The sequence below is a fragment of the Anas platyrhynchos genome, chromosome 3 (genome assembly GCF_047663525.1).
Source record: "Anas platyrhynchos isolate ZD024472 breed Pekin duck chromosome 3, IASCAAS_PekinDuck_T2T, whole genome shotgun sequence".
NCBI classification, from domain to species: Eukaryota; Metazoa; Chordata; class Aves; order Anseriformes; family Anatidae; genus Anas; species Anas platyrhynchos.
In genome coordinates this window covers 68,779,740-68,807,716 of record NC_092589.1, presented here as the reverse complement: position 1 = coordinate 68,807,716, position 27,977 = coordinate 68,779,740, and the positions used below count along the sequence as shown (strand labels likewise).

General features: G+C 38.4%; 2 protein-coding genes across 17 annotated transcripts in view; both read right to left on the bottom strand.

Moving 5' to 3' along the window:
* Window positions 1-7,931, bottom strand: part of MCM9 (minichromosome maintenance 9 homologous recombination repair factor) — a 45,794-nt gene extending 37,863 nt beyond the window's left edge. For 3 of the 7 annotated variants that reach the window (XM_038176794.2, XM_072036079.1, XM_038176796.2), the window contains exons 1-5: window positions 7,782-7,925; window positions 7,011-7,327; window positions 2,789-3,105; window positions 1,217-1,298; window positions 49-249 (exon numbers count right to left, since the gene is read on the bottom strand). In XM_038176794.2, coding sequence (XP_038032722.1) covers window positions 49-249; window positions 1,217-1,298; window positions 2,789-3,105; window positions 7,011-7,327; window positions 7,782-7,849 — 985 coding nt within the window. In that variant the 5' untranslated portion in view covers window positions 7,850-7,925. The other 4 variants (XM_038176793.2, XM_072036078.1, XM_038176792.2 and 1 more) reach the window with 4 other exon arrangements.
* Window positions 7,932-11,068: 3,137 nt separating this feature from the next.
* The window catches only part of FAM184A (family with sequence similarity 184 member A), a 74,420-nt gene continuing 57,511 nt past the window's right edge, over window positions 11,069-27,977 (bottom strand). For 2 of the 10 annotated variants that reach the window (XM_072036067.1, XM_072036068.1), the window contains 9 exons: window positions 25,142-25,269; window positions 22,532-22,716; window positions 21,901-22,047; window positions 20,176-20,238; window positions 19,465-19,582; window positions 18,636-18,740; window positions 17,575-17,703; window positions 14,543-14,742; window positions 11,069-12,848 (listed from right to left, as the gene is read on the bottom strand). In XM_072036067.1, the coding sequence (XP_071892168.1) occupies window positions 12,767-12,848; window positions 14,543-14,742; window positions 17,575-17,703; window positions 18,636-18,740; window positions 19,465-19,582; window positions 20,176-20,238; window positions 21,901-22,047; window positions 22,532-22,716; window positions 25,142-25,269 (1,157 nt within the window). In that variant the 3' untranslated portion in view covers window positions 11,069-12,766. The remainder of the gene's footprint in view (window positions 12,849-14,542; window positions 14,743-17,574; window positions 17,704-18,635; window positions 18,741-19,464; window positions 19,583-20,175; window positions 20,239-21,900; window positions 22,048-22,531; window positions 22,717-25,141; window positions 25,270-27,977) is intronic. The other 8 variants (XM_072036071.1, XM_072036073.1, XM_072036070.1 and 5 more) reach the window with 7 other exon arrangements.

Genomic DNA, 27,977 nt, shown 5'->3' with positions numbered 1-27,977 from the left:
CATCAATTTCCAATCATGCATCCTATTTTAAAGCTGTCAGCTACTAACCTGCCAAGGGATCATTCCTATGCTTTTCCCAGAAGTCTTCAAATTCCTTGCGGACTTCTTCATCAATTATAACCCCTGCTAGCTGCTCATTATTTACTTTAACATAGTTGGCTTTCAGAACAAGCTCCAAATCACAGCGTGCATCCTGATGGAAAGGTTTCCACCTCTGCATTACCACTCCATACACTGTGATGTCATCTCCTGGGGGTAACGACAAAAATTAGTAAAGTAACGTCTGACTTGAGACATGCAGATGTGTCAGCTGCATTGAATAAAAGTGCAACTTAAATCTGTGTTACAGTTACTATTTTTTTTAAAACAAAAAACAACAACCAAAAACAATCCTCCTGCAGTTTGAAGTCTGAAACAAACATCACCTAGATTGCTTATGTCTGTGGTAGGAAGTTGCTATGTCCATCTACCTCTGTTTAAGGTAGTTGAGCTCTTAGTTATATCTATCTATGCTTCCTATCTACGTTTTCCCTTCCAACTCCGGATATTCTATAATTCTCTTCTGGAAAAGAGAAATTCACGGTAAACTGTGAAATCTCTTCTTTCAATTAGTTTTACTAAACAAAAAAATTAGCCAAAGCTTATCTGACTTCTGATAACTTTTGTGAATAATTCCAGCGTCATTCACGAACATGCTGGCCACAGTGCTCTTCTGAGGCAGTACAACCAGCAACGAGCATTTTGTTCCTTGTAGGGGTGTCACTGTTTGAGGACTTTTAGTCCATTCTTATTCATCTTCCCCCCAGTTAGCTTTCTACCGGCAGCCAAGTAGCTCCTTCCACCCTCAGCACTCGGACAGGAGGTCAGGTTACACAGCCTTCAGAGCCACAGAAGGACACCGCACACGCGTGCAGTGTGAGAACACCAGAGGCTTGATGTTCTTAGCCTAACAAGACTTCATACACTTCCTGTACATCACAACATTACTTGTTGAAGCTGATCTGTCCAACAATCAAGATGTAACGTGTGGATGTACAACGTTTTCTAGTCTAGGCTTTGCTGCCATGCTCACTTTTAAGCTGAAACAGCGTGGCAGATAAACATATCTCATTAAACAGACCCTCAGCACTCACAGACTACTCATCAGAGACCCATCTCACATGAAGAGTAGAAACATTTATGGCACAAATATATGTGATATACGCTGTATCCTCACCAGACTTGCAACTGTCCACTAAGTCGTCTTCCAGAACAACCACCATGCAACGCGGGATGCTTCCAACAGACAGCCGTTGGACCTAGGAGACAGAAGAAAGAGCACTTCAGAAAGCACCTTTCAAAAACCATTTATTGTTGCTCTGGCTTAAGGACCTGTTTTCCCTTCCTGGAACTCAGGTCAGCGCTTGCTTTTTCTCACAGAGCTTACACAGTAAACAAGCCACTGCTGTCAAGAGCTTAATAGTTTAATGCTGATGTTAATGGAAACAGATTTGGGTATTAAATTAGCTGAAGGTGCTCAGTCCTGGCAGGTGCTGTGGGATTTCAGTATCTTGCTGAAAAGCTCACTCAAAGATGTCATTTGAAAGAACTGATTTTTATTTTTTTTTAATTTGAGTTATTTTCCAGACATTTCTTCAGTAAGCAAAGTTTACTTTGGGTAACAAAGCATGTCCATGGGTTAGATAACCCTTCATTGAACTACATACTGAAAGGTTATTCTCGGTACTTTTCTGGTATATAGCCCAAATTTGACAGATTGAGATTTAATTTACATCTAGGTGTCAAGGCTTAAAATCACACACAACCAGGTGAATGTGTATTGACAAATGTTCCGCTGACTGTTGCAATTCTTTTTCTTTTCTCCAGGGCAAAGTCTATGCAATCTTGTCACGGTCTATTTCCAACCAGAAATCTTTCCATTTACAATTAAAGCTTGCTAGAGTTGTTAAAATATCCACTGCGCAAGAGCAAGAATCAGAAGTACCTTTTCACTCTGCAGCACGGGATCGTACATACTAGAACTCCAGATTTATTCATTCTCTAGTGGCTAGGAAGGTTAATTCACCCTTGTGTGTTATCTAAATGGCCACAGGCACTTCACATCACTGTCAGCACTGGCTGACATGCACAGTTACTTGCAGTGCTGAGTAGGAAACACAAATTGAAATCATTCTTGGTTTAACTCTATGGTGTTTAATAAGCCCAAGCTCCTTCCCCATCACAGGGATCTTTGTGCCACACAGTAAAACAAATGTAGCAGAAACTGTCGGAAATAATCATGCAACATAGGGCTTATTTACAAGAAATAGTTTGTTTCCTTTACTTCTTTGCTATTCTGAACTTTGAGGTGCATGATTTCTGTTTCATAAATTTCAGTTTTCACGCACGTAGCACACAGACTGGCACCACTACCTTCTTAACTTCTAAAATCCACCCCCTGAAACAACTGAGGAGATCTTTAAAAGGCTTTATGAAGACGAAAACGAATGTACAAACAGAAACACTGGCTACAATGTACCCTACTTACTCTCAGTTTTCATACAATGTAGTTTTCTTGTGCTTGTTTTGTCTCAGTTATGTGCTACTGTAAAAAGAGGCCCAATTGTTACTCCTCTTACACCTTAACTGGACTCCAGGCCTCACTCAGAGGCAAATGCAAATTAAGTAATTGCTGATGCAGTTGTTGACTGACTGAAGGAAGAAGACGTTTGCAGATCCCATCTGCACCTAGACATCTACACCATAATGCCCTCCCCCCTTTTCTCCATCTTTTTTTTTTTTTTTTTACCTGTTCCTGAATTTTGATTTCCTGGTAGTCTCTGCAGCTGGTGGGAGAAGAGGTTGTTCCAGAGAGGCAAGTGAACTTGGTGGAGTTGCAGCCTTCTTCATTCAGGCAGGCTGACGGCCGACAGAAGGCATAGTACTGCTCAAAGTCAGCCTTGACAACGAACACGTGCTTGCATTTATCGCAGATGTAACTCCGTTCAAACTCCAGGACCTTCACCAGACTGGTACGTATGACAGTGCCAGTAACAGACAAGAAGTGACCCACATCCCTGGCTTTAGGAATGTGCTCTCGGGTCAGCTCTGGGCAAACGGGCAAACCTGTTGAATGAGAATACGTGCAGCGTAAGACCAAGCATATAAAACATATCCTTACAGCGCAGTTAAACAGCAAGACTTGAAAAAGGCTGAGGGTCGTTCAGCCTGGAGAAGAGAAGGCTCCAGGGAGACCTTATAGCAGCCTGCCAATGCCTACAGGAAAGCTGGGGAGGGACTCCTTGTCAGGGAGTGTGGTGACAGAACAAGGGGCAATGGCTTTAAACTGAAAGATGGGAGATTTAGATCAGATATAAGGAGGAAATCCTTCACTCAGAGCGTGGTGAGGCTCTGGCACAGGCTGCCCAGAGAAGCTGTGGATGCCCCATCGCTGGAGGTGCTCAAGGCCAGGCTGGATGGGGCTTTGGGCAGCCTGGGCTGGTGGGAGGTGTCTCTGCCATGGCAGGGGGGTGGAGCTGGGTGGGCTTTAAGGCCCCTCCCAGCTTAAAGCATTCTGTGGCTCTATAAAAAATGTCAGACCCATTAACAGTAACTACTGCTATTAATGTTTCCTAAATGTAATTTACCAATTCATCTGTTGCATCGTAAATCTGATTCACTGGTCTCAGACAATGAAAAACACCAGATGCTGATCACGAGCAGTAAATCGAGCCATTTTACTCTCCTGTTTTTGCTGAGAGTCATGAATAGTCATGAGCAGTTTCCATTCATGAAGAAAGATCCTGATGTTCATAGATCTAGTTATTAATTCAAATCATCATCTGGAAATGCCATTTATTCTCAGTTGGTTTGTCGGAATTACAAAACTTTAGCTATGCTACTTAATTGTGGTCCAGTGTTATTCCCAGGGTTAAACGAGCTTAATTCCCCACCCTGTGTGAATTCTCAAGTCTCAGCAAATTTTAATCTCACCGCCTGTGAGCACTGGACCTTAATTCCAGGTTGTGTGCCAGTAAACCTCAAGGATGATGCCAGAAAGAACATCGTGGGAAGAACACCTCATGGGAAGCACACCACAGGAACAAAATCACTCATATGCCCAAACGAGCAGTGACAAGGCTGTTGTGGCACTTGCTCTCCTTCACCTCCACCCACCCCACGAGCCAGGTGCATGCTGCACAGATCCCACCCCTGCCTTCACCTGTTTGGGCATCCCTCGGCACCGCAGCTGCTGGAAGCCCTGTGAAGATGAACCTAACTCAGTCCCCTACAGAGTCCTTATAAAAATAAATGGCCTCTGGAATGCACAGCTGAGGATAGCACCAAAATACTGCCTCTCTGGAAGTTATTTCAGAGGAAAACGGAGAAGTTAACAAGTATTGACTTAAACTTACCTTCTCTTAAAACACTTTTTTTATAGTTTTAGTTACAAAATAGAGCTAGGAAACAGAGACGTAAGTAATAAATCTGTCAGATGTTTCTAAGGGGACCAAGGCTATTTGTGCATTTAGGTCAGATCTGCTCAGTAGCTTTGGCTGGTAAAAAATGACAAGGCATCATATGCTTGTTTCAGTATTTTCAAAATCAAATCTTTCATTTCAGACACGCTGAAACATTCTGCTTTGATGCATGTAAGCAAAGGGTTTGACTTCTTGCTTCTGTTTAAAGAAAATATTATTAAATACTACGCTTATTTTAAAAGAGTAACGGTAAAAAAAAAAAAAGTAAAATAGAAAGGAAGTAATTTGGAAAAGAAATGAACTATTACGTAGGACTAGAAACAAATTAATTTTCTGGTTGGCTGTAACAAACCCATCTGTATCTTCTACCAAACCTGTCAAAAATTTTATTCTCCCCTGGGTTTGCACTTTTATTCAGCTTAGGCAAAAAACAAACAAACAGACAAACCCAATGCAGTATTTCCCAATTGTTTTGGTATCTTTTCCCAACTCAGCGTCTGTGCAGCTCAACAACCTTTGCAGAATACACCACATCTCACACTAGAGAGAGCTGCAGCACCGTTAGATACAAGCTACCATCGGCTCCGTCAGTATCAAAGAGACGAGAGCCTGCACAGGGAAAACAAGAGGTCTGCACACTGATTGTATCAGACTGCTGAAGTTTTTATTTGAGAATGTGCCTCTCTGAGTAAGTACACGCGTAACTATATTAATAACAATGTGTAAAACTGAGCTACCAGCAGCAGCTGGGCCTATATCAATAACTGGTTCCGTGGTGCTCAGGCGAACAGTAAGGAAAAACCTTTTAATGGATTTCCAGGAAAAGGAGAGGTTGTGCCATCAAACAGAACTCAGCATATACTTAAGGGAAAATTTGGGCAGAAAAAAAAAGTCCTGTGTATCATTTTTACTGTTTTTATTTCTTCAGGAGCTGACCTTTTGGTGGTACAGAACATAAACCAGGTTATGTGGTTCCTTGGACTCAGCTGGACCACACAAGGATAACCCTCCCCTGCTCTTCATTTTCTCTCCAGTTTAGTGATGGAGTGCATTCTGAGACTGCTAATTGACTTCTTCCATTAATGAGCAGTCAGATGTACCTTTATCATGTATTAAAATTATTTGATCAAATCTGGCTAAATTTGCCTGAGGTTGATTAGGGAATATTCAGACAAAACATCACTGTGGGAAGACTCCAGCACCAGGCTGATACCAGGAGCAGGAATGTCTTAAAGATGCAGCTCCTCATGCAGCATCTGCCCAGTGCTTTGCTCCTTCTGATGCTTCCTGGTAGCTTAGAGAACGATCACACTTGGAGTACAAATAACCCTGCTCTCAGGCTGAAGCCCTGCATAACGTAAATGCAGAGCACTGTGAATGAAGTTTTATTTGCTCTGACTTTATCGGCACAGTGAGATGCACAAGGCTGCAAAATTCTGTACCACACACAAGCCGTCCTTGTACGCCACAAAGTCAGCAGTTACCTCCAGAGTCAGCATAGCAGGTAGCAAGCTGTTTGATGTTTCCCCTAAAAACCCAGACAAAATAGCATTATGAGAGCCACGGGGTAATTATATTTCTGCTGTATCTATTTTAATGTCAATATTTTAATGAAACGTACCGGGACAAAACAGATGTCTGTGTTAACAACCGTGATTCATCTCTGTTTAAGCTGCCAGAAGACTAAATGATCATAAATAAGCCACTCAAACACGGAGCAAAGGAGGGAAACACAGGTTGCCAGCTCTTGGCTTTGCACAGCAGACAGCTCCAAATGGTTACGGCCAGAAATGCTCAGAGGAGACTGTGCCACCACCGAGCCGAGCTCTGTACAACCGGCATTTTAACCCCAGCACCTGTGCTCCACGCCTACCACACCGCTAAGCACTTCCCAATAGTGAGGAGTAATAGCGTAACCATTTTTTGTAGTTTCCTCTACTTTTTTGTAGTAAAAAAAGGACCAAAGCCTTTACTGATGGCAGTTCCTGCCGATAACCCATTCCAGTTTTGTAACAGGGAACTTTATCACAACTAGTTCAGCAGAGATTTTAACCACATTGGATAAAACTATCACAAGACAACTCAAAATTTATACTTTGTCTACCCTGGGAGGCAGCTGGAGCTAATGAATACGAGCTAATTTAGACTTTAAGGAAGTCAACTAGCAAGAAAAGCTAGGAGGTACAGATTTTCCTCTAAAACTTTTTTTTGTGAGACCTTCTGGCTGACAAGAGAAATAACCCGAGACCAAACGCCAGTTTGGGGAGCAGCTTTTCCCACGGAAAGATGCTGTGACAAGCCTGCAGCCACTGCATGCATGCTATGGGGGACGCCTGTAGCTTTTTTCTGGCCTGCCCTACAGACCTGTGTGCCCCTGCAGCGTTTGGGTTCTTTGCTTGTTCCTGCTCAATAAACGCCACCAACGCTGAAAGGGAGTGACTGGCTGTGTTCCCAGCCCTTCCCTTGACATCCCGCTCGCTGCCACAGCACGAGGCGAGTCGGAAGCGCTGCGGGAAGGCTCGGGGCTGCCTTCCCCGGTGCACCACTCACCCGAAATCCTGGCATGGAGGTTGGTCTTCACGCAGAGCCCCGGCGCGGGCTCGGCGGCCTGCAGGGCGGTGAGGGCCGCCCGGCGCAGGGCGCTGTCGAAGATGGGGAGCACGCGGGCGGGGAAGGCGTTGAAGTACTCGCCGATCTCCATGTTGGTCTCGAAGAGCGTCAAGGCATCGACGACGACAGCGTAGTGCGCCTCGGCGTCGCGCTCCCTCAGGATGGCCAGCAGCTCGTCGCGGTGGTGCTGCAGCACGTAGGACTCGAACACCTGCCCGATGAACGCCACCTGCTCCGCGCCCAGCGCCATGCCCGGGCTGAGCGTCAGAATTTAAAAATAAAATAAAAATAAATAAGGATGGGGGGAAAAGCGAGGCGTTGGGGCAAAACTTGGCAGCTGCGGAGGGGCCGCGGGGGTGGGAGGTGAGTGGCAGCGGCACCTCCGCACCGCCGGGCAGGATGACCCCAGGCAGGCAGGCAGGCGGCCCCTCTGTCTGTCTGTCCGTCTGTCTGTCTTTCTGTCTGTCTGTCTGTCTGTCGGTCCGCCCGGTCCCAGATGGCGGCAGGCGCGCGCCAGTTTTGAACGCGGCGGCGCCGTGCGGGCAGCCGGGAGATGGCGGCGGGGCCGCCCCGCTCCGCTCCGCTCCCGAGCCCGAGCCCGAGCCCGAGCCCGAGCCCGCCTGGGCCCCGCGGCCACCCCGACACCGCCGCCACCGGCACGGCCCCACCGCCCCCCGCCGCCGCCGGCCGGGCCCAGCTCCGCTCCCTCACCCGGCAGGGGAAGCGGCGCCGTCCCCGCCCCCTGCACCGCCCCGCGGCCCGGGCCCGGCCGGGGCCATGGGGGTGTCCCCGCGGTGCCTCAGCGCCGCGCCGGGGCTGCCGCGCGGCTGGGGAAGCGCCGCCCCGAGGCAAAAAAAAAAAAGGAAAAAAAAAGCACAATGTTGGCTGCTCTGCTGTGAAACGTGTGTCTGGCTGGCTGGCTGTGGGCTGGGGGGCTCTGGAGCTTTGGCTTTAGCCCCAAGTGGACGGTGTATTGCTTTGAAGGGTTTAGCATCGGAATGAGGTCTTTTTCGTCACACCCAGCGGCATCTTCTCTTTGAAATATTTCATCTTTTAAAGTCATTTCTGCTTTAAAATTGAGTTCCAGGTGCAAGGAGTGCCCAGCAGCCGGCCCGGCCCTTTTGCTGCCATCCAGCCCTGCTGCCGGGGCCTGCCCTGGAGGGGGCTGCCCTCTGCGCTGCTGCACCCAACCTGCCCGCTGCGTGTGACAGGGGTTTGCTTCCTGTAGCCGTTCAAGTCTGTGCTGGCACAGGGGAAAACTTTCAGCTCCCTTCAAGGTGTCTGAAGCTAAAAAAAAATTGTACTGAGCTCCTCACTCTCAGGACCTCCCGCTGTTGGCTTGTATTAACGGTGAGTCACGGATACACAAACGAAGCAGAAATGACTGCCCGTGTAAGATCTTAGCCAGCAAGTGTAGCATACCATGGCCAAGGTATCAGAAACATACCGATAGTTCTGTAATAATATCTTGTCGTACTGAAACACAGAGTTTATGGAGGGGAAAATCAACACTTCTCAAACAAAAAGATCTTTTGTTTTCAAACTATGATATATGGCTTTGATATGTGAAATGTTATCTACCTGCCTTAATTAAACTAATATAATTTGAATGTCTGATGTGTTTGCTTGTTTGTTTCCCAGTTGAAATAATACAGTGATTATAGTAGATAGGAAAGTTACAGTGCTCCACCTCGCTTAACCCTCTTCACAACCTTGCCATCCATGATATCATATGAGGAAAGGTTGCTCACCAGAAAAGGAGAGTGTCTTGGCATGCTTGGGCAAAAGCATCTCAGTGGGACAGAACTCCAATTACCTGTCCTGTGTTGTTTGGAAATACAAACTTTACAATATTTGTAGATGTTGCCTAAATCCTAAGGATCAGGATGTTTCCTAACCTGAAGGAAATGTGTTTACAACATAAGCCTAGGACTGCTACAGGTGCCTGTAAAGACAAAAAGTTCCAACCCTTAGATGCATCTCCAAAGGCAAAAGTCTCATCCCTTTATAAAATGGTCTTACATCCATTGAGTTGGTCAGCATGGCTGCAAAAGCACTGTTGAGATCTGCAGCTAATATGTAAACTGTTCACTGAAAATTCAAAACTATTTCTGGCAATGACTCTAGGTGCAGTGTCAGGCCGACCCTGCCTCCACAGTGTGCTTCCAGTGTCAGCTTTACTCAGTTTGTGCTGCTGTCTTGCAAGGTACCTGAACCAGGTTGCTCCTTTTAGGGACGAGACAGATATTTGTACACGTTTGTTGGATCAGCATAGTTACCTGGTTGCTTGCACAGCAGAGCTGTAATCTTTGTGATGTCCTGCAGGTGTCCTCCTGTGATTCCTCAAACCTGGCGTTTTATACCCTATGCAACTGGAGCAAAAGGAGGGAAAAGGATGCAGCGGCCAGCAACTCGAGGAGCTAATTACAACTAACTGAAGTGTGTGTGTGTGAAGGTTGCAATCGGGCATAGATTTCTCTATGTAATTATGCCTGGAAGTTTTTCCAGGGAATGTATAGGTAAATAGAACTGACACAGTGCTCAACTCCAGAAGGTAGCTAAACAACAGTACAAGAAATTAGAGATTCACTTTCAGTGTAGTAAAAATTAGTCTATCGTTTGCCTAAGAAGAGTAGTAACAGTTCTGCACTAATTACTTTGAACACACCAGGAAAAAGGCAACATGGCTCCTGTAAGAGGAAAGTTAGTGTGTTAGTGTCTTTCAAAGCTCTTGTTTTTGCAAACACTATTAAAAAAAAAAAAAAAAAAAAAAAAAAAAGCTAGGGTCCCTCACAACTAAATTGGAGACACATAGATTGGTTGTTGCTCTACACTTTTTGTACAATCAAAAGAGGTAAGTGGGCCGATTCACCCCTAAAGCTACCTGTTGACTGCAGAGGAGGTTAAAGATTTTTTTTTTAAGCTAGGTGACTCAGTCAGCTTCATTTTAAGGGAAGTAAATTACAGCAAAGGAGGAAGACTGGGGGTCTAATTTTCTCAATGAAGAGTCATTAAAATTTATCTGTGAATAGCACTGAGATCAAGTAACAACATTCACATGTATCTTAAAATAAGGGGTTGCTCTGACACACCGAACACATCTGGTTTCTAATGTTTTAAGGGAATCCTGTAATTCTTTAGGAATTGTGTCCTACAGTTTTTAACAGAGTTTCAGAGCAAGAATAAAACTGGAGAAAAAGTGAATGACCATTAGTCAAAAGCTGATATTGGGATTCTCTATCCATGGTTACTAGAATATTGTGTTTGTTAACAATTTAGTGAAAAGAAAGGACACCCAGGTGCCATTTTTTTTCAGCTGCCAAACCAGAATGGCAAGTGCTGCAGATACAGCTCCTGAAAGCCTAAAATTTTTTTCTGGCATTTTAAATAACATGATGCAATTTCATATTAATTCTGCACCTCCTCACCTTGGAGTTGTCTGTTGAGTAAGTACAAAGGCTTAGGAAAAGAAAAACACCCAAGAGCTGAGATTGTGTATGCGAGCAGAGCCATTGCAGACCGCAGAACTGGCACCAGATACTGCAAAGATCAAGAAAACGATGGTATTGTGATAATGCCAGTTCCTGTATTAATCCAAAATGCCAGACTTTTGGGGAATACATATTACAGTGCTCTCAATGCCATTTGGTAGAAACTCACTTTTTCCTATTCTCTTTAGGTTGTTTTTTTTTTTAAGAGACTGATTTCATAGTGGAACAGCTGCTGCTGACTTTGGCAGACATGGTAACTTCTTAACTTTCTTCTCCCTGTAAAAGACAAATCCCTGTGCTAGTAAAAAAAAAAAAAAACAAAAAAAACCCAAGCCTTTCCTGAAGTCTAAAAATATGATCAGGTGAAGTGAATGCACACATTATCATCCAATTATTGTTCACAGCTATTAATTTCATACATAAAAATTTACACAGGAAGTGGAGGATGGCAGACAAAGCCCCTTATATACTTTGCAAAGCATGCAAGAAAAAATACGCAACACTCACTTCAGAACGTTATAACAAAATGAGCTAGTGTATTTTATTTCGGGTAAGAGCCAAGAAATCTGACATTTTGCCCAATATGGCTTTCTTCTAAAATTAAAAAGTTGCATATACCTACAGTTGAGTCCACCAGCTACAGAAAGTTTGCTGTATGCATCTTTAATCCACAGCAGCATCACCAGAATACAGCTTTCAGTGGAGTTTTCAAGCAAAATTATAAGAAGATTTAAAATGTTCATTTAGAATATTTTATATTGTTTATATGAAAACATACAAATTTTTTCATTTATACATATACTACATATAAAACTCATTGTAATTAGCAAGTATCTTCATCTGGGTATTTACCTTTGTGCATACAAGGAAAAAAAATATGTAGTTAGGGCTTCAGATGAATATTAAAGTTCAAGACCTTTGTATATGCTAACTAAAACATTATTCAAATAACTCAAACAAATTTTCCTGCTTTTAAAAGATAAGAGATTCAGCTTAAAAATACATTCATAAAACAAAGAGACAATTTTCTCCCTGAGACTACCAGTGTGAATTACTTTGTGGTAATCTTTGAATGAAAAAATACAAAAGAGACAATGGGCTTTTTCAATATACTGCAGCAAATTTCTGGAACAACACTGGCATCATAAAAGGTGTAGATTGGAGAATCATGCTCACTAGCTGAAAAAAACATGTTCATAGATTAGTTTTAAGACAAGAAACCCCTTTAATATAGACAATTGAAGGTAATTAAGTTCTCAAGATCTATATGTGTAATATGTAGAACTGGGAAAAAGTTGTGTTGTTTTTTTTTTTTTTTTTTTTTTTGTAGGCTTTTTTTTTTTCCAGACATGATTTTTATCCAAAGCAGGACTTCAAGCTCAAAATGTAGATTCTTGATTTATGCAGAGATACTTAGTACATAGTATTCTAAAAGTTTCAAGCATTTGTCTTTGTTAGTATTAATAAAATAAATACATAATCTGTGAATCCAGTTTCTGCTTAAATTCAATGATAAAATTTTAATTATAACTAGAGGGCAAAGTCTCAGAGGCAGAAGTTAAGAAGTCAAAACCCCTGCCCCAATGAACAGTATCTGGTTTGTTTTTATGGCCTTGTCAAAATCACTCTGCTCTGAAGGCTAGCAGCTACACTGATTTTGATTTATTTCACATTCTTCCTTTGAAATGTTAGAAAAAAGGCTTTTAAATGTTAGAAAGAGGAGAGTTTTTAAAATGCTAACATAGTAGAATTGGGATGGATTAAACATATCTTGCCCAAATTGGAGAGAGAGTGAGATATATATATTTTTTCCTTTTACAATTTAAATTGTATTTATAACAACCATGCGATTTTTTCTAGGGGGGAAAGCCTTACCTGAAATCAAAGAAAACATTTATAGGAAAAAGGGGGAAAGCATTATGTTTGTTCTACCAAAATTTATTATGTTGTACTTACAAAGTTTAAAGGTTCTTCCATTTTAAATAAAAATAATAGTTATAATTACACACATTATATAGTACCATGTCAAGTGATTCCAACAAATATCACATGAAATACAGTGCATTTTCAAATCAGAAAGACAAATACTTTCTCATTCACAGTGTTTGACAAATTACAGGAAAGCTTGTTCACATGAGGGTTTACTTAAGGTCATGCTCTGATAAACAGTCCACGTCACGCTGTGCCACAAGAACAAATCATCTCTCAGAATGTGAAGTATCGGGCAAACCACTCCTGGCGTTGTGGATCTGGTGAAGCCACTGGTGAAGCATCAGTCTGAGGAGGGCTAAATTCATAGAAAGAAAAAAAAAATTAACCCACAACTAAACAGAGTACCAAAGTTAGGAGGAAAAAAGAAAAAAAAAACAACACAGAAAATATAGCCTGGTTTTCCTTGGATTAATCAGTGTGCCTCTGGATATGATTTAATGTCTCCCTACAGAATCTGTGATCATCCACTCCATTGGAGAGCATCAGCAGCACAGACAAGTCAGTTCAGCAGCCACATTACAGGGTGGGCAAATAATACTTTGGGAAATGGAATTTAAAATCTCATAAACAGACGTGTTTTCAGAAGAATAAAAAGGTTTTATTGGAAAAGCGTGACTGTACAAGGTCCTCTTTTAGCATCCTTTTCCTGTGGCAAAGTTAATTTTCAGAAATATGATGCAAGCATCATATTCATAGACATGTGCTCACAGAGACTGGTTGGCAACTGAACAAAAATACAGACTGTTTTAATACTTTACACTGACCACAAGTATCACTTGCATTGTTGTTCATGCACACATTTAATATTTGATAATATGCTGGGAAAAACAAGATTTGATTCTCCTTTGAACCATTAAAATCCTTATTAAATAATCAAGAGCAAAATTAATTTGATTTAGATCTAATTATACAATTAAGTTCCTTTATCAATAAAAAACCACAATAAAAAAAATCCCTACTGTATTACTGGATGATACAAAGCACAAAACATTTTGGAATAGAAACTCCAGCATCACAGTCCACAAGTTCATGCACATGCATATTATAGATACCTGACCACAGTCATGCACATGACATGCACAGGAAAAAGTAAACTTACTTAACGTTTTTAAAGATTGTTTTCTTGCCATAAACTGTTTTTACTTATCTATTTTATATTCTATTATTTGTTTCCTTTTATAATAGGTAATTGCTAGGTATGTGGCCTTTCACGTTAAACCAAAAGAAAGCATCAACAGGCAGGTGCGAATTGATAATTCTCTACATCACTTTAAGCTGCCAACTTGGAGACAAAAGATCAGTACCTATTAAACACAGGATACAGCACTTCTTCGGTGCCTTTTATATGTGTAGCCACATAAAGCAAAACAATTAAAATGCTACCTCTAAGAAACAATTTTAAAGTTAATAATTTGCTATATAAATCTATGAATTATTTTAGACTTCAATGCTGATTTTAACTACCAGAAGCTCGGCATTAAGCACCCAAGCGTGTACGTTTCCTGTTTTGGTAGTAAAATCACCTATGAAGCAGTTTGATATTGGTGGGGAAAGGGGAAACACAAAACATTCATGTAGCACAGAGAAGAGTTTTCTTACATAAAACCATCATCACGCAATACTGAATAAAAGAAATTCTGTGCTGGTATCACTTCCTACATGACAATCAGCAAATAACACAAACATTTAGAACAATTGTTCATATATGTAAACAATTGGAAGCACATGATTCTGTTAAGGTATCTAGAGAGGTTTTCAAAGTTCAGGATTTAGGAAAAAGTGAGAGAATACTTCATGTTTCAACAAGGTCTACAATAAAAAGGAATACTATAAAGAGGTTACAAATATTATGTAAAAAATGAAAATTCATAATAGCACTTGTACTTCTGAAAGGTTCGTAAAGCAAGTGGGATTCGGCTCAGTACAAAAGCAAAATTTTCCTGAGTTAAGAAAAGAAAAAGAAAAAAAGATTGGTGAGGCAGTGCTCACCTCAAAAACGTCTTGGGCTCTTTGGGTGGTATTGGCTGTGGCAGTGGTTTGCTGCTGTTGAACTCAATATCGTGGATGGGTGAGTTGGGAATGGGGTCCAGGCGGTTAGGATGTCCATTGCCCACTCCGCTAGATTCCAGAGCACTTAGATTGGGGACACTCACAAACCTGTTTGTTGATTTATCGTTCTTCTTCTTTTGCTGCATTAAAAATAACAAATGTAAGGAAGGCGCCAGGACAGATGAGGAGATTTGCAAATTTAGGATTTTTTTTTTTTTTAATTTTATTTATTTTTTCTTTTTTTTTGTGGTGTTATTTTTCTGGGGGTAAGAGGGAGGATAGGAAGGAGAGCAATTGGAATGGACTGGATTTTTTTTCTAATAGTAGTTTTACTGTTTGCTTTGACCACCACAGATTTCACACATTTCTAATCAAGTTGATTAAGTTATTAAGACTTAGTGTAATAATCAACAAGTACATGATTTTTAAATATCTTCCAGTATAACATGTTGCTCTATTCTAAAACACTTAAGATAGCAAGTTTTCCACCAAGGTTTTCTTAAACCTTTCATCTTTACTTAATTCTTTTTTTAGTATTAGTGAAACAGCTCTCCTGCCAAATATAATTACAGCAAATTTTCAGTGATGAAAAAAGTACATCTCTACAACAGGGTTCACCCCATTCCCGAGGCACATTTTGGTCAGTAAAACTTGGAACCTAGAAAAGCAACTACATTTCTTTAAGTGCAGTTGTGCCCTTACAGTAAGCATTATAGCAATCCTGCTGAAGATGAAAATAATACTGTGTGAGAGTTCAGATGCTCAAAAAAAGCCATGCTGGTAAAGCTGCTACAGCTAACACTTCTAAACACCAGATGGCACAAGTGAACCTTCTTCCTTTCTTAATACTACTGATAGTATTCAGGGGACACAAAATACTGAAGAACTTTATTTCGATTTCACTGTTTTACTCTCCATAACACATCATACAAAGGAATCAGTATTTATCCTCTGTGCTCTTATACATTTTCATGCAGAAAAATGCTTCAAATAGTTCTCTAGGTCTTCAAAAATAACTGTGACAGAATGCCATGTGTGTTTTCTGACTTCTATTCAATATTCCATGTCAACAACAAAATTATTAAGAAAACACCCTGTTTAAAAAAAATAAGATTAATCTATTGTCATGAATTATCTATTAATTGAGTATATAATAAAAACTTTCAATAGAAGAGCTGTTCTATTCATGGGTGGCCTACAGTTCAAATGGAGACAGTCTTGCTATTTGTTTGTTTGTACTCTTCTGTTTAGCTCCCTGCTATCTGATTTCACTACTTGACCTCTTCAAAGTTGAAAGGTGCAAATACTGCTCTGTAGGCCAGTGGTGCATGTGCTTGTCAAACTAAGAATGAAATATAATATTGAACAGAAAGCTATACTAGAAAAAAAAAAAAGGGGGGTTTGTTTTGTTTTTAAATCATCACAGAGGAAGGCCATTAGCTGTAAAAGATTAAACTAAAATCATCCTGAACACTGTACTTCCTCAGGCTGAAGAGGCAAGAATGGAAAAATAGTTTGCTAAAAGTAACCAAATGTATGTAGAACACACCTGCAAGGTAATACACACTGTAATTAGAACTGTGCATAGCACACACTGTAGTTAAATCTGCACTTCACAACCGGCTCATTTCTGGACAGTGTATTTATCTATATAAATGCTTTGAAAATACTGTCGTTTGTATCTTACTTTCTATAAAACTCTACACTTCTGAAGCCATCAAATCTAGAGAATCTAAATTGTGTGTATTGTTGCTATGGAATTTATGCAAAGTATTACAAAACTGCAGATCTACCAATGACAGACTAAACAGATCCACTGCATAAACTTGAAAAAAGCTCTAATAAATACTGCAATGGTTGTAATTTTGTATTAATGTGCAAAGCATATAATAACTCATAAATTCTGTCATTTTATTATTTCAAAGATAATGAAATTTTCAGTTTGTTTGTAATTCATTCTCCAATAACAACACAGCATGTGCTTTGATAAAGTAACATGTTCCACAATTCATGAAATGAAGATTTCATGAAATAAGATTTCCAGAACATTTTGAGATCAAGATGTTCTGGAATATAAGACTGTTTCAAAGTCTTATGGATTTTAAGAGCTAGAAACATATGATAAAAGTATATGAATTTTCTCTACAGAAATCTGATGTTGAAGTACTTTTCGCAAACAATTCAGACTTCACACAAAACACAAACTTATATACTCAAGGGTTAAATTTCACATCTTTAAAATGAAGTGGTTCAGACAAACTTCCAAAATTTTCAAACAACCTTTCACACAAAGACAAAGCATTCAGATCAGTTTGGGCCTAGCAGAGACAACACCAGGACTGCTAAGTTCCTTTATGCAGACATTCATAAGAGTTAGGTACCAGCAGGTAAGCTTGTCAGAGCTGCTGGACTTCTGAAAAATGTCGGAGAGTGTTTACAGTTTGTTGAGTTTGTGGAGAACTGAGAAATACTCTGATCTGATGTGAAACCGTAAGATTAGCTAAATAACACAGCCTGATCTCTTAAATGACAGAGACAGACCTTCTTTTACACAGTGACATCCTATTCGTTCTGCCCAACCTGCTAACTTGATAACCAAACAACTCGATCTTAGGCAAAATTACTCCAATGTCAAAGAACCCTTAACTGTGCAAGAACTATGTTGCTTTATTTGGTATATCTTTATTTTTTCCCATACTGTCTGGACTTGTGGCAATCAGAGTTTCTACATATAATCTTCATAACTGACATGGTTGTGAACAACGTAGCCTAGAGAACTTAAGAGAGTGATTCTGCGCACCCTATACTAGATACCTACTCTATGCTCAAGTATGTTGCAAGCTTCATTAATGAGATATCCCTTGGCTCTAACAGGAATTTAGACACACAGTGTACATGTAGATACTAGCATGCAGACATATAAATTAAGGCATCAATACGGAACTGAATCTCGACCAAAATTGTTTTGTTACCCATTTCCCGAACGCATAAAGGATGTTTCGACTCCAACTGTTCTCTGATACCTGCGTGAGCTTGTTTAGCTCTAAAGTGGACCTCACAGCTGGGAAAAATCCTTTCCCTTTCCATGCAGGTGAAATAACCTATGGATTATTACAAGGAAGAAGGAAATGTCAGAGGACTCATTCTTACTGCTAAAGTGATGGAAAGAGACAGAATGAAGGTACCCAACTGCAGACTATTCTTCATGTAGGAATGTTGCTGGCTTTTTAAGTGACAGGGAGGCTACTACGCCTGTTTGTACAGTAGCCTCCATTGGTTGCTGTTTACCAGGCTGGAGAGAATTGGAAAAGGCTGCTACTGAAGTGTTTTTGCTCATATAGGATGCAACAGTAACTCAGAAAGTTGGAGGCTGACTTCTATCTCCTACTGCCCTTACACTCTATACCCAGTTTGTCACTCCAATTCTCCATTATTAGTCTGTCTTTTTCTACTCAGACTCATTCTAAGCTCTCCTCATACTTTTCTTCTTCCTCTTTTAACCCCTATTCTTTTTCTTTAGTGTCCCTGCTCCGTCTGTGTTTCTAGTGGTCTTATATCCTGAGCACCATCTGCAAAATAAATTTGTCCTTGCATTTTCCATAATAACCAATAAAAATAATTTGAAAATAAAGCTGATTGAGGATGTTACCATTCTCTATTATATATATGCTATATATTATATATATGAGGATGTTACTATTCTCTATTATATATATTATATAGTGACATATATATGTCACTATTCTCTATTATATTTATGTCCTCTGTAGGGTCACTTTTCTGTTTTGACTTCAGAGTTTTGTGAGAAGGAACTGTATTTTATGTTATACATAGATGTACATAAGAAACAAATATGTATACAAAAATCAGGAGAGACAAATGGAAACATGATGTTCCTTGTTTTGAACATGTCACTCAGTAAAAAAAAAAAAGTGATATATGTACATATGCACACACACATTTCTTCTTTTTACTATATGCTAACTTTAGATTTCTTATTTCTCACTTTAGCAGTGAAGCCCATGAAACATACCTTCACCAATGGATTAATAACACCAACATTTGGGCTTGCATTAAACACTTTGTTGTAGTTAGTCTCCCTGTTAACTAGCTCCAGCTGATAGAACTTTTTGTCCTCCTAAAAAGAAGAACAAATAGAAACTTCTTTTTATGCATTCTCAATCAGTTAGTGGCCAAATCTGCCTAGAAAGTGATCTCAAATAAATTTATGCTTACATTTTTTAAAGGAACTGATATTTCTAAAAACTACATTTCATGTTTTGTATATTATTATATGTAAATACTAAATAATTTCTATTTATGCAGTTCTGTTGTATATGTTGTAAGAGAGTGAGTATAGCTCAATGGATTATGCACGATTATGCACTGGTAAGGATTCAGTATAGTTGATTTCTGATCTCTAGTTACTTTGAAATTTCCTCATTCCTTCTTGCTTCTGAATTAGGATCTAATCAGACTAATCTGAGCAAGGCTGCTGAAGTGTGAGTTTGAGAAATTCAGTGCATCAGGAAATTGGAAACCTTCTTAAAAAGCTCATAGAAGAGAACATTTCTTATTTGGCTTACATGGCTCACTTCTTATTCCAAGATTGCAAATAGGATATGTCTGATCAAGGTCATACTGCAATATTTTTTGTAATAACGTATTATGCTTGATTGTACAAAACTCTTTGCATCTAATTAGTTTTACTATTATGAGGCACTGGAACCACAGGAATAATGTATTAAAGAATACAAATACATGCTATCAGCATTGGCTCTTTAATGAATTTTGTACACTTCATATTAGATTAACATTTATGCCTGTCAAGATATTAAACCAAGAGAGCATAAAAGTCTTACAATCAATTTCTTTATGAGTTGGTCCCGCTCTGCAATTAGGTCTTTCAGTTCTGAGATAAGCTGCAAGTCTTCTGGTCTCGATTCTCTGTTTTTATATTTTTCTTCCATTTCTTCTAAACTTTATAGGAAAGAAAAATACCCCCTTTAGTCTGATCCAGTGTTAAATGATGAGTGAATAAAGTCAAACTTTGATTTGTATAAAAGAGATTTCAAAGAATAAAAAAAGAAGATCATTTTCTTTTCTCTTTGAAGTTAGTTAATTCTATATTAACACTGAGCTTTGTCTAGTTAAAATAAATAAATAAATAATCTTTGCTACAGTAAGTGAAATTTTGTGCAAAATTCTAAAATCCTAACATCCCTCTTGTACGTGCAGTATTAGTTCTTTGAAAAGAGGCCTCTTGGAAGCCAGACTGAAAACAAGGCACTCCAAAAAAAAAAAAGTGGACAGTACAACTACAGCAGACATAGCTGAGACTGGTTATAACGTATAATAAAAGAACTACATTGCTTTATATTTAATAATAATGTAAATTTTAAAAGCTGGCAATTGACTTTCTTAGTGAAGAAACCAAACAATATCATTTTTCTTTTAATAGGTGACTACTCTGAATAAAGATGCATGCTTATAATACTGGATGCTGGCACCATCTTCCTCAGTTCAAGTGGAACATAATGGGACAAAGATATCCAAGAACACCGAAGACTAACAGGTAACTAACTCCTCTCCGCAAAAGCAACTTAGTACCATTAGAGTTGAAATAAAGGAATGAGCTGCAAAAGAAAAGCAATAAAACCTGGATATTAGGATATGTGAATTAAAAGAAATGCCACAATTGATAAATGCTTGACAACAAAAAAAACAACAACAGGAAGAAATCTGAAATGCCTAGTAGGAAAGCATTAAAGGAGAGAAGTGAAATAAGCCAACTGAGAGGGGAATCGTGCAAGTAACTGCAAGTAACTCCTTGTTTCTTTTTAAAGAACAAGTTTTGAAGACACACAATAATTTCAAATGTCTGTGTATCTGTGAAACAGACACAATGTTCATGATGCTAAACACAGTTCTAAAGGAAACTACTAGAATACTTGTCTCACATATTCAGCATTCATATAGATCAGAGTACCAAGTTTCAGAAGAGATCCAGGTGAAAAAAATACTCCTAAGGAAAAAACTATGAATTTAAGGTGTCTTAGTCAGCTCAAACTTAATTCCACAAGTAATTTTGACTTTGTGTTGCAAATGAAAAAACAGTGCATATTAAATTATAGCCTTCAAACAACCTGTAAATAACTTGAGGAGATTATGTAATCTATTTATATAAAACATTACGAATATGAACATCGTGACTGTTTTTATTTGCAGAAAATGCCTTTGACTCAGCAGAACAGCAATATGCTCAGCTGGCTTAATTTCCGTGTATACATTTTATGCTAGGTTAAGCTACTGCATACAGATCCCCAGAGTATAATACAGAGTTACGCACAGCTGTCATTTTACTTTCAGATATTCAGAGAACTGTGCATGTGTATGATTAGAGGGAGTAAGAACTAGAATTTTATACTCGATTATTGACACTTTTGGAGTGCTTATATTGTTAAGACAGAAATAGATCCATTTAGGTTTTACTGTCCATTATTAGTTGTTATTTACTTAGAGGAATTTCCTATCATATAGTTAGAACCAGTTATTCTCTCTGCCATACAATTTGTGCTGCACATACAAATCCCTTGGTGACCACTTTGTGTCAGGAAGCTCTCAATGCCCTATGGAGCGTTAGCAAGAAACATTGGGTTGCAGACCAAATGGGCTACATCACAGACACAGATAAAGAATGAAGATCATGGAAGACAAGAAAACTCTGGCTAGACAACATATTACCACACCACTCCTGCCCTGACATAGTCTAACCCCAGGTGACGTTTTGACTCAGAAGCATCATAAGTATTCTATTAAACTTGTATAATCCATTTCAGACACTGATTTTCCTAGGTTTCCTAGCAAACCTAAGGAAGCTGTTTGCAACACTAATTTGGTATAACCAAGCTTCTAAATAGCTAATATTGTACTTATTGTACTAGTTTTAAACTTGCTGAAGAAACCTTTATATTCTCAAAAATATGCATTAATGTTTGAGAAAAAAAATATTTTTATTATTTTTATTATTATTATTTTTTTTAAGAACAGCACGTATTTAATATCTTTCCTCCTTGAAAATTTTTGGTCTCAAATCACTAACAATTATCTTGGTTAATTCCCCTAAGGCTTACAACAATTGTGTTGTCCAACAAATACAGCAATAGGCCTCATATTTCAGTAAGGTTTTTGTACTGTTGCACCACTGCAGTATCTTCAGTGACTTATGGACACCAGAATGAACTAATGTTGACTCAAATGCAGCTACATACAAACTTTTTTAATGCAACAAAACTTACGAAACTTGTAAAGCTGAATTAATTTCCTTGAGCAGCTCTTGGGTCTTATTAAAATCTGCCAGCATACTTTGTTTCTCTCTGATGTGATCTGCTGCCAAGACATCCAGCTCTTTCTCATGTTTCTTGCTTAAATCTTGCTCATGCATCCTGTTTAATTTATTTTTTGTTAAAAAAAGAGTTATTCTATAATCAGACTGATTTGTTCATCATGAATTTCTGCCATGCTTTTAACGGCTTTTACACAATACCAGACAACACAGAAAGGAATTATTCTTCAAAACCCACTACTTACTGTCCTCCAATCTTCTAGCTTATTTCATTGAATATGCATCTCCTTTAATGCTTTTTTATTTTTTAATAAACAAGCATAATGAATTAAAAAAAAAACACACACACTTGAGCAGACTGTTATTAAAATATGCCAAAGTGTGTAACTGAAATGCAGCTTAACTGTATGGTAATATTCACTAACTGTACCAGTAACGGGCACAGCTTTTTATGAAGAAAAATAAATGGTATATACTGCCCCTTGATTGAAAGGATAAATTAAAAGCTGCAAATGATAAAATATCTTAAGTAAAACAATATGTGAGACAATAAGTGTTTGAGTTCAGAATGGAAAAATTCATACCTGATCTGTTGGTTAGATTCACTGCGTATTCTAAGAACTTCTTTCCCTTTAAACTCTAGTTCCTTGGTCAATGCACTTATATTGTCATGAAGATGCAGAATCTCTTTGTCCAGTTCAGCTATATGATGGTCTCGATGTCTCAATTCATCTTGGAGGTCTGATATTCGGCATAAAAATTCTTTCTCCTATGACATAAGTAGCAGCAGGAAAAACTATTTAGACTTGCCTCTCAAAAGCACGATACTTGTTTTCAGAAGACAACAGCTAAGCAGAATTTTCTGTTCAATATATTTTTTGTTTTTTTTTTTTTTAATGCTGACACAAATTACAATTAAAACTTAAGAGTTTTTTTTTTCTTGTGTGCAAGTACAGCTAACAATGTAATCAAAGTTATGTAACAAGTAAACATTTGTGAGAGAATATAAAGCATTGTCGTTGCCTGACAAAGTTTGTGTATTTCACTACATTTTCCTTTCGCCCATACATACAACAACAAAAACAGCTACTACAAAGAACTATGGGATTGGGAATTTAGGAATTTCTACCTCTTGAACGTACAATGTGGGGAAGCTGAAGGACAATCGTATCTGTTTTTCCCCTCACAACCCCATACAATGGGATGAAATAGTGTAAGATGTATGCACTGTGCCCATAAACACTATAATTCAGAAGTCTCTTCTCTAATGCACATACAAATACAAGGGTCAGAAATATCTCACAGCACAATACACATCGTACAGCCCATCTATGTAAATGTTTGCACTTACATGTGTTGGTTTTTGGTTTGTTGTAATTTCTTAGTATAAAATATCACTTAAAATGCCCCTAATGTGTGGTTTTAGTTTATATAATATTTACTTTGTGTCCAATAAATCAATAAAAGTCATTCTTTTCGCTTAAGAAATTCCAATCCAGTTAACATCTGGAAAATTTATCTGGATCCAATCCCAATGGTTTTGATAACGTTTACAACCAGTTTGCAAAGAATAAAATAAACCTTTTTCAGGGTTTTCCATTCCCATCTATCCCACTTCTTACAGTTGCACAATAATTAATATCATAACAATAAAAACCTTGCTTTTTGTGCAAATAGAATAAAAGCAAAGATTTTGAAGTAGTTTTATGTATAATTGTGTTTTGTGCCTTTATGCACCCAGGAAATACAAACATATACTAACACACAAATATTATTGTATATCCTTAAAAACAGAGTTTTAAAAATAACTCTCTTCCTCCCCATAGAAAGCCTATATTAAAGCTATAAGAAAAAAAAAAAGGAAAATAAAAAAGTTATGAAAAGTTATTTAAGAAAAATGTTATGTCCACATATTTCAAAAATTAGCAAATAAAATCATCCCATTCTCATGTCTCTGCATCTTGTTCATCTGATCCTGTAAGGTGATAGGCATCCCAATACATGAAAAAAACAAGTGATTGCTTTGCCTTCAGTATAGCTGAAGTATGTACTTAACTGCTTACTGTGCTGAAGTCAAAAGTACAAGGCATTTGGTTGGATCAAACACATGCTCTTAAATTTTAACTTGGTTTCTTACATCCTACTTGGGTGTCTCTAAGCTTAAACAGGACATTGAAACTACATCTTATTAAATACTCCATGTTTTCTTTCATTGTTGCTGACAGCACCACATTTTTGCCTGTAGTGCTCATGCTTTCAAACCCACAAGGACACAAGGAACATGGGAGGGAAAAATAAATAAATAAAAAAGGCTCGTCCTTGAATGTCATGCTGTAAAGGCTATATCCAATCAAACATTTCCTCTATTAACCTACTTGTAAAATCACTCCACTTCACTGGTACTGGACTATTAGTAAGTGAATCCTGAAAAGCCTATTCTGTATGCAGATGAAGACATTTCTTTGTTCTCTACTTTTCAGGAGTCTGGCTTCCTTTCAAATAGACATGAAGCTTTAAATTTTAGTTGCTAGTGGAAAAACTGATTCTGTATAACATGAAAAATTAAAAATATAAGTGAATGAATCACTTGGTTGATGAAAACAATTGTAATCCATACTAGCTTTACGGGTTTTGTTTTTATATATGAAGTTGTTAGGTCTTCTCTACTTTCTTCAGAAGCTAATTTATCTTTTCCAGTTTGGTGCTGAAAATAAAAGATACTGAGCTACATTTTTGTTTGAAGCAATAATTTGACACCATATCACTTTGGTGTTGGAGAGAAGTAGTTTTTTTTTGGTTTTGTTTTTTTTTTGTTTGTTTTTTTGTTGTGTTTTGTTTTTTTTGTTTTTTTTTTTTTTCTTTTTAAGTCCTGCTGGCCACTGAGGACAAGTAGAATTTTGCAGGAATCAGCACTTTCCCCCCAAGGCAAGTCAGTGTGCTCCACGATGGCTGCACAACTCTAAATGGAAACTGCCTTGATATGACAGCCTTTACTAAGCTTCTAAAGAAGTTTGCTGAAGGAAGAAAAAGCTAAGCAAAAAAAATTTAGGTTAACTGGTAGGGATGCATTACCTGCTGGTGCTGGCTGACTTTCAAAGAGTAAATTCCTCCTTACATTTCTACAACAGTTATTGCCTCCAGCTAATAGAAAACAAACACTGATTATTTTACAAGTTGCCAGCAATGCCTCCTACCTGTCTTCTGCCAAGTTCTATGCTTCTTTCAAGTTCCATTTTGGCAGCTACCAGTTCCTGTTGATGGTTGTGCCTTAGTTGGTCAATTGCTGCTGCATGTTGATGATTTAGCTCTGAGCGCAAGGAAGCTAGTTACCGTGAACAAAAAGAAAAGCTTATTTTGCAAATATTTACTATTAATTAACAATAACAGTCCAGCTCCTTCAAGTAGTGCCACTGACCTAACACACACTGCTTATATTAGCCACATGAAATTTCTGTTGAATAGGTTGAACTCATTCGAGCTCCACAGCCACAGATGTTTAGACAGACTTGGATTTATTCAATATTAAAATACGAGCTACTAGAATATACCTTAGAACGATGCTTTCTTTATCCCTTCTGCAAAAGCATGGCCTATTATGTGAAAGTATTTATAGTCGGATTTGAAAATGGGATCAACTTTTCTAAATGTGAGTACTTGAGTATTCATTTTTGCAAGTGGGTTTTATATGTGCATATTCAACCATCTATACATACACATGTTGGAAGCTTCTGCAGAAGGAAACTGATGAGAACATTTTAAAGAACAAGTCTCTAAATGAAATCTATCGTGAATTCTTATTTGTGCATGCCACTGTTCCTTCTGGTATTTTAATACAAACTCCCTAACTACAGTGCCTTGGGCACCTCATGATCTTAACTATGTTTGCTCTCCTGATACTACTGAAGGTGGGGAATGATTCATTCTTATTCCAGTTTTACAGAGGGGAAAGAAAACAAGAGATGAAGTGTCTTCCCTTAGAAGAAGTCTGTTGTAGAACAGGAATTCCCCTTTCTTCAGGCAAAGTCAAGACCTTTCCCATTAGATTATTTGTCCTTTGGACTACATTTCACTTATATTTTTCTTCTAATACTTACCTTTTCAATTTTGGGTGAGAATTAGTTATTAAATACAAATAGTGTCACTGATTATGATAACAAGTTTGTCAGTATTAAGAAGAAAGAACTTTTCTCCACTTATATTTTAATTATCTGTCACCGACATTCCATATGCCAGATTATTACTACTTCTGTATTAAAATTTTCCTGATGTCATTCACTCTCGTGTTAAATGTTCCTTGTCATTAATTTATCTTTCAAATATTTCATGATTCTTGTATATTTTCTTATACCTCCATAATTACTTTCCACTTCTTTTTATATTTTCAGTGTTCTTGTTTACCAGATTTTGTGACTTGCATTTTTCTCCATCACAGATTAAATCAGATTAAAAGCGAGATTTATGTTTTTCTAGATTTTAAGAGAATTATTTCCTCTACCTTAGTGACATCCTTGGCTAGATGCATGCTAAGCTTTTACTGTCAATTGGAAGCAAAGATGAAATGATGTTTTTCAGCTGCAACATTTGCCTTTTTACTTAGGAATCATTCTGTTTTAGAAAAAACCACTTTGCATCAGCTTCCCTTGCACTTTACATAATTTTGATATAATCCTCAACTCAACTTTCTCATTCAGTTAACATATTTTTAAAATTCCTGTATTTATAAAATCCCATATTTATTAAATTATCATTTTGCTGCTATGATACGTCAGCTACCTTTTAAAAACATTTTGAGATGAGCAGTATTCCAACAATTCACAGACATGGAGGATGCATATTCAGACTCCACCTAAATTCCTACATGAGCGTGACTTATTAGGCATCTCAGAATATGAAAAGTTTTGAAAGATAGAGCATAACAATGACCATACTGTCATAAACCAAAGGTCTACCTTGTCCCGAATACAACAGCAGATCCCTAAAGAAAAGCTCGAGCATAGGCAAGCACGTAATGATACTGCCTGAAAATACATTTCTAGTCACCAACAATTTAGATCTCAGGGACCTTTCCAAATCAAAGGTTTGTCTTATTTTTAATAGCCCTCAGTATATTTTTTTCCCCACAAAATCGTCCAGTTCATTCTGAAAGCACTTTAAAATGTCCTCTGGTATAGAATTCTACAGGTCCATTCCACATTGTAGGAAAAAAGTACATTATTTTGTTTTAACTTTTGCTAGGTTTATTGAATAGCTCCACCTCTCAACTGGAGAACCAACAAATCAAACAGAATGATCACTCTTCATTTACTCACTGAAAATTGGTTTCAGCTCCACAGAACAGACACAGTGTGTGTGGCCACCCAGTGTTGCTTTAACTGGGAAAGAACTGCTCTGTGCGGTAAACTGTTATACAAGAGAGAGGCACCAGCACCATCATCCTGAATAGAACTGCCTGTGGGTTCTGTGCTTTCCGAGCAATACCTACCCAAGTAAATTATAACAGGAGCTTGCCTGTCAATACTGGGGGTGGAAGGCTGTCTCAGAGACCCTTGAGTGTGAGAATCTGCTTTGTAGGTAGGCTCGGGCAGGTAACAGTCATTGAACTGCTCACCTCTGCTCAGACAGAAGGCACTTCTACAAATACATGTACAAACAGCATTTTTGGCACTAACTAAACTTTGCAAACAAACCTGAAACGTGTTTTTTTTTTTTTTCCTCTTTTTTTTTTTTTTTTTCCTGTCTCCTCTCAAGAGATGGAGAAGTTAGTGTTTTGGAAACTATACTTCTCAGGACTGTAGTTCTGGATGTCAGTGTCTCACAGTTTCACTTAAATTAAGCTTCAACTCTTCATACACTTCGTGACTACAGACCTACATTTACAAAGAACTTATCTGTGAGAGGCAACTGCAAGTAATAATGTGACGGAGGATACAAAGTTATGCTTCTATGGCTACAAAGGACAGTGGTAGAAATACTGATGCAGAAACTAAATACCATCCAGATAAAACAATTACTCCTATTTGGTGGGAGTTC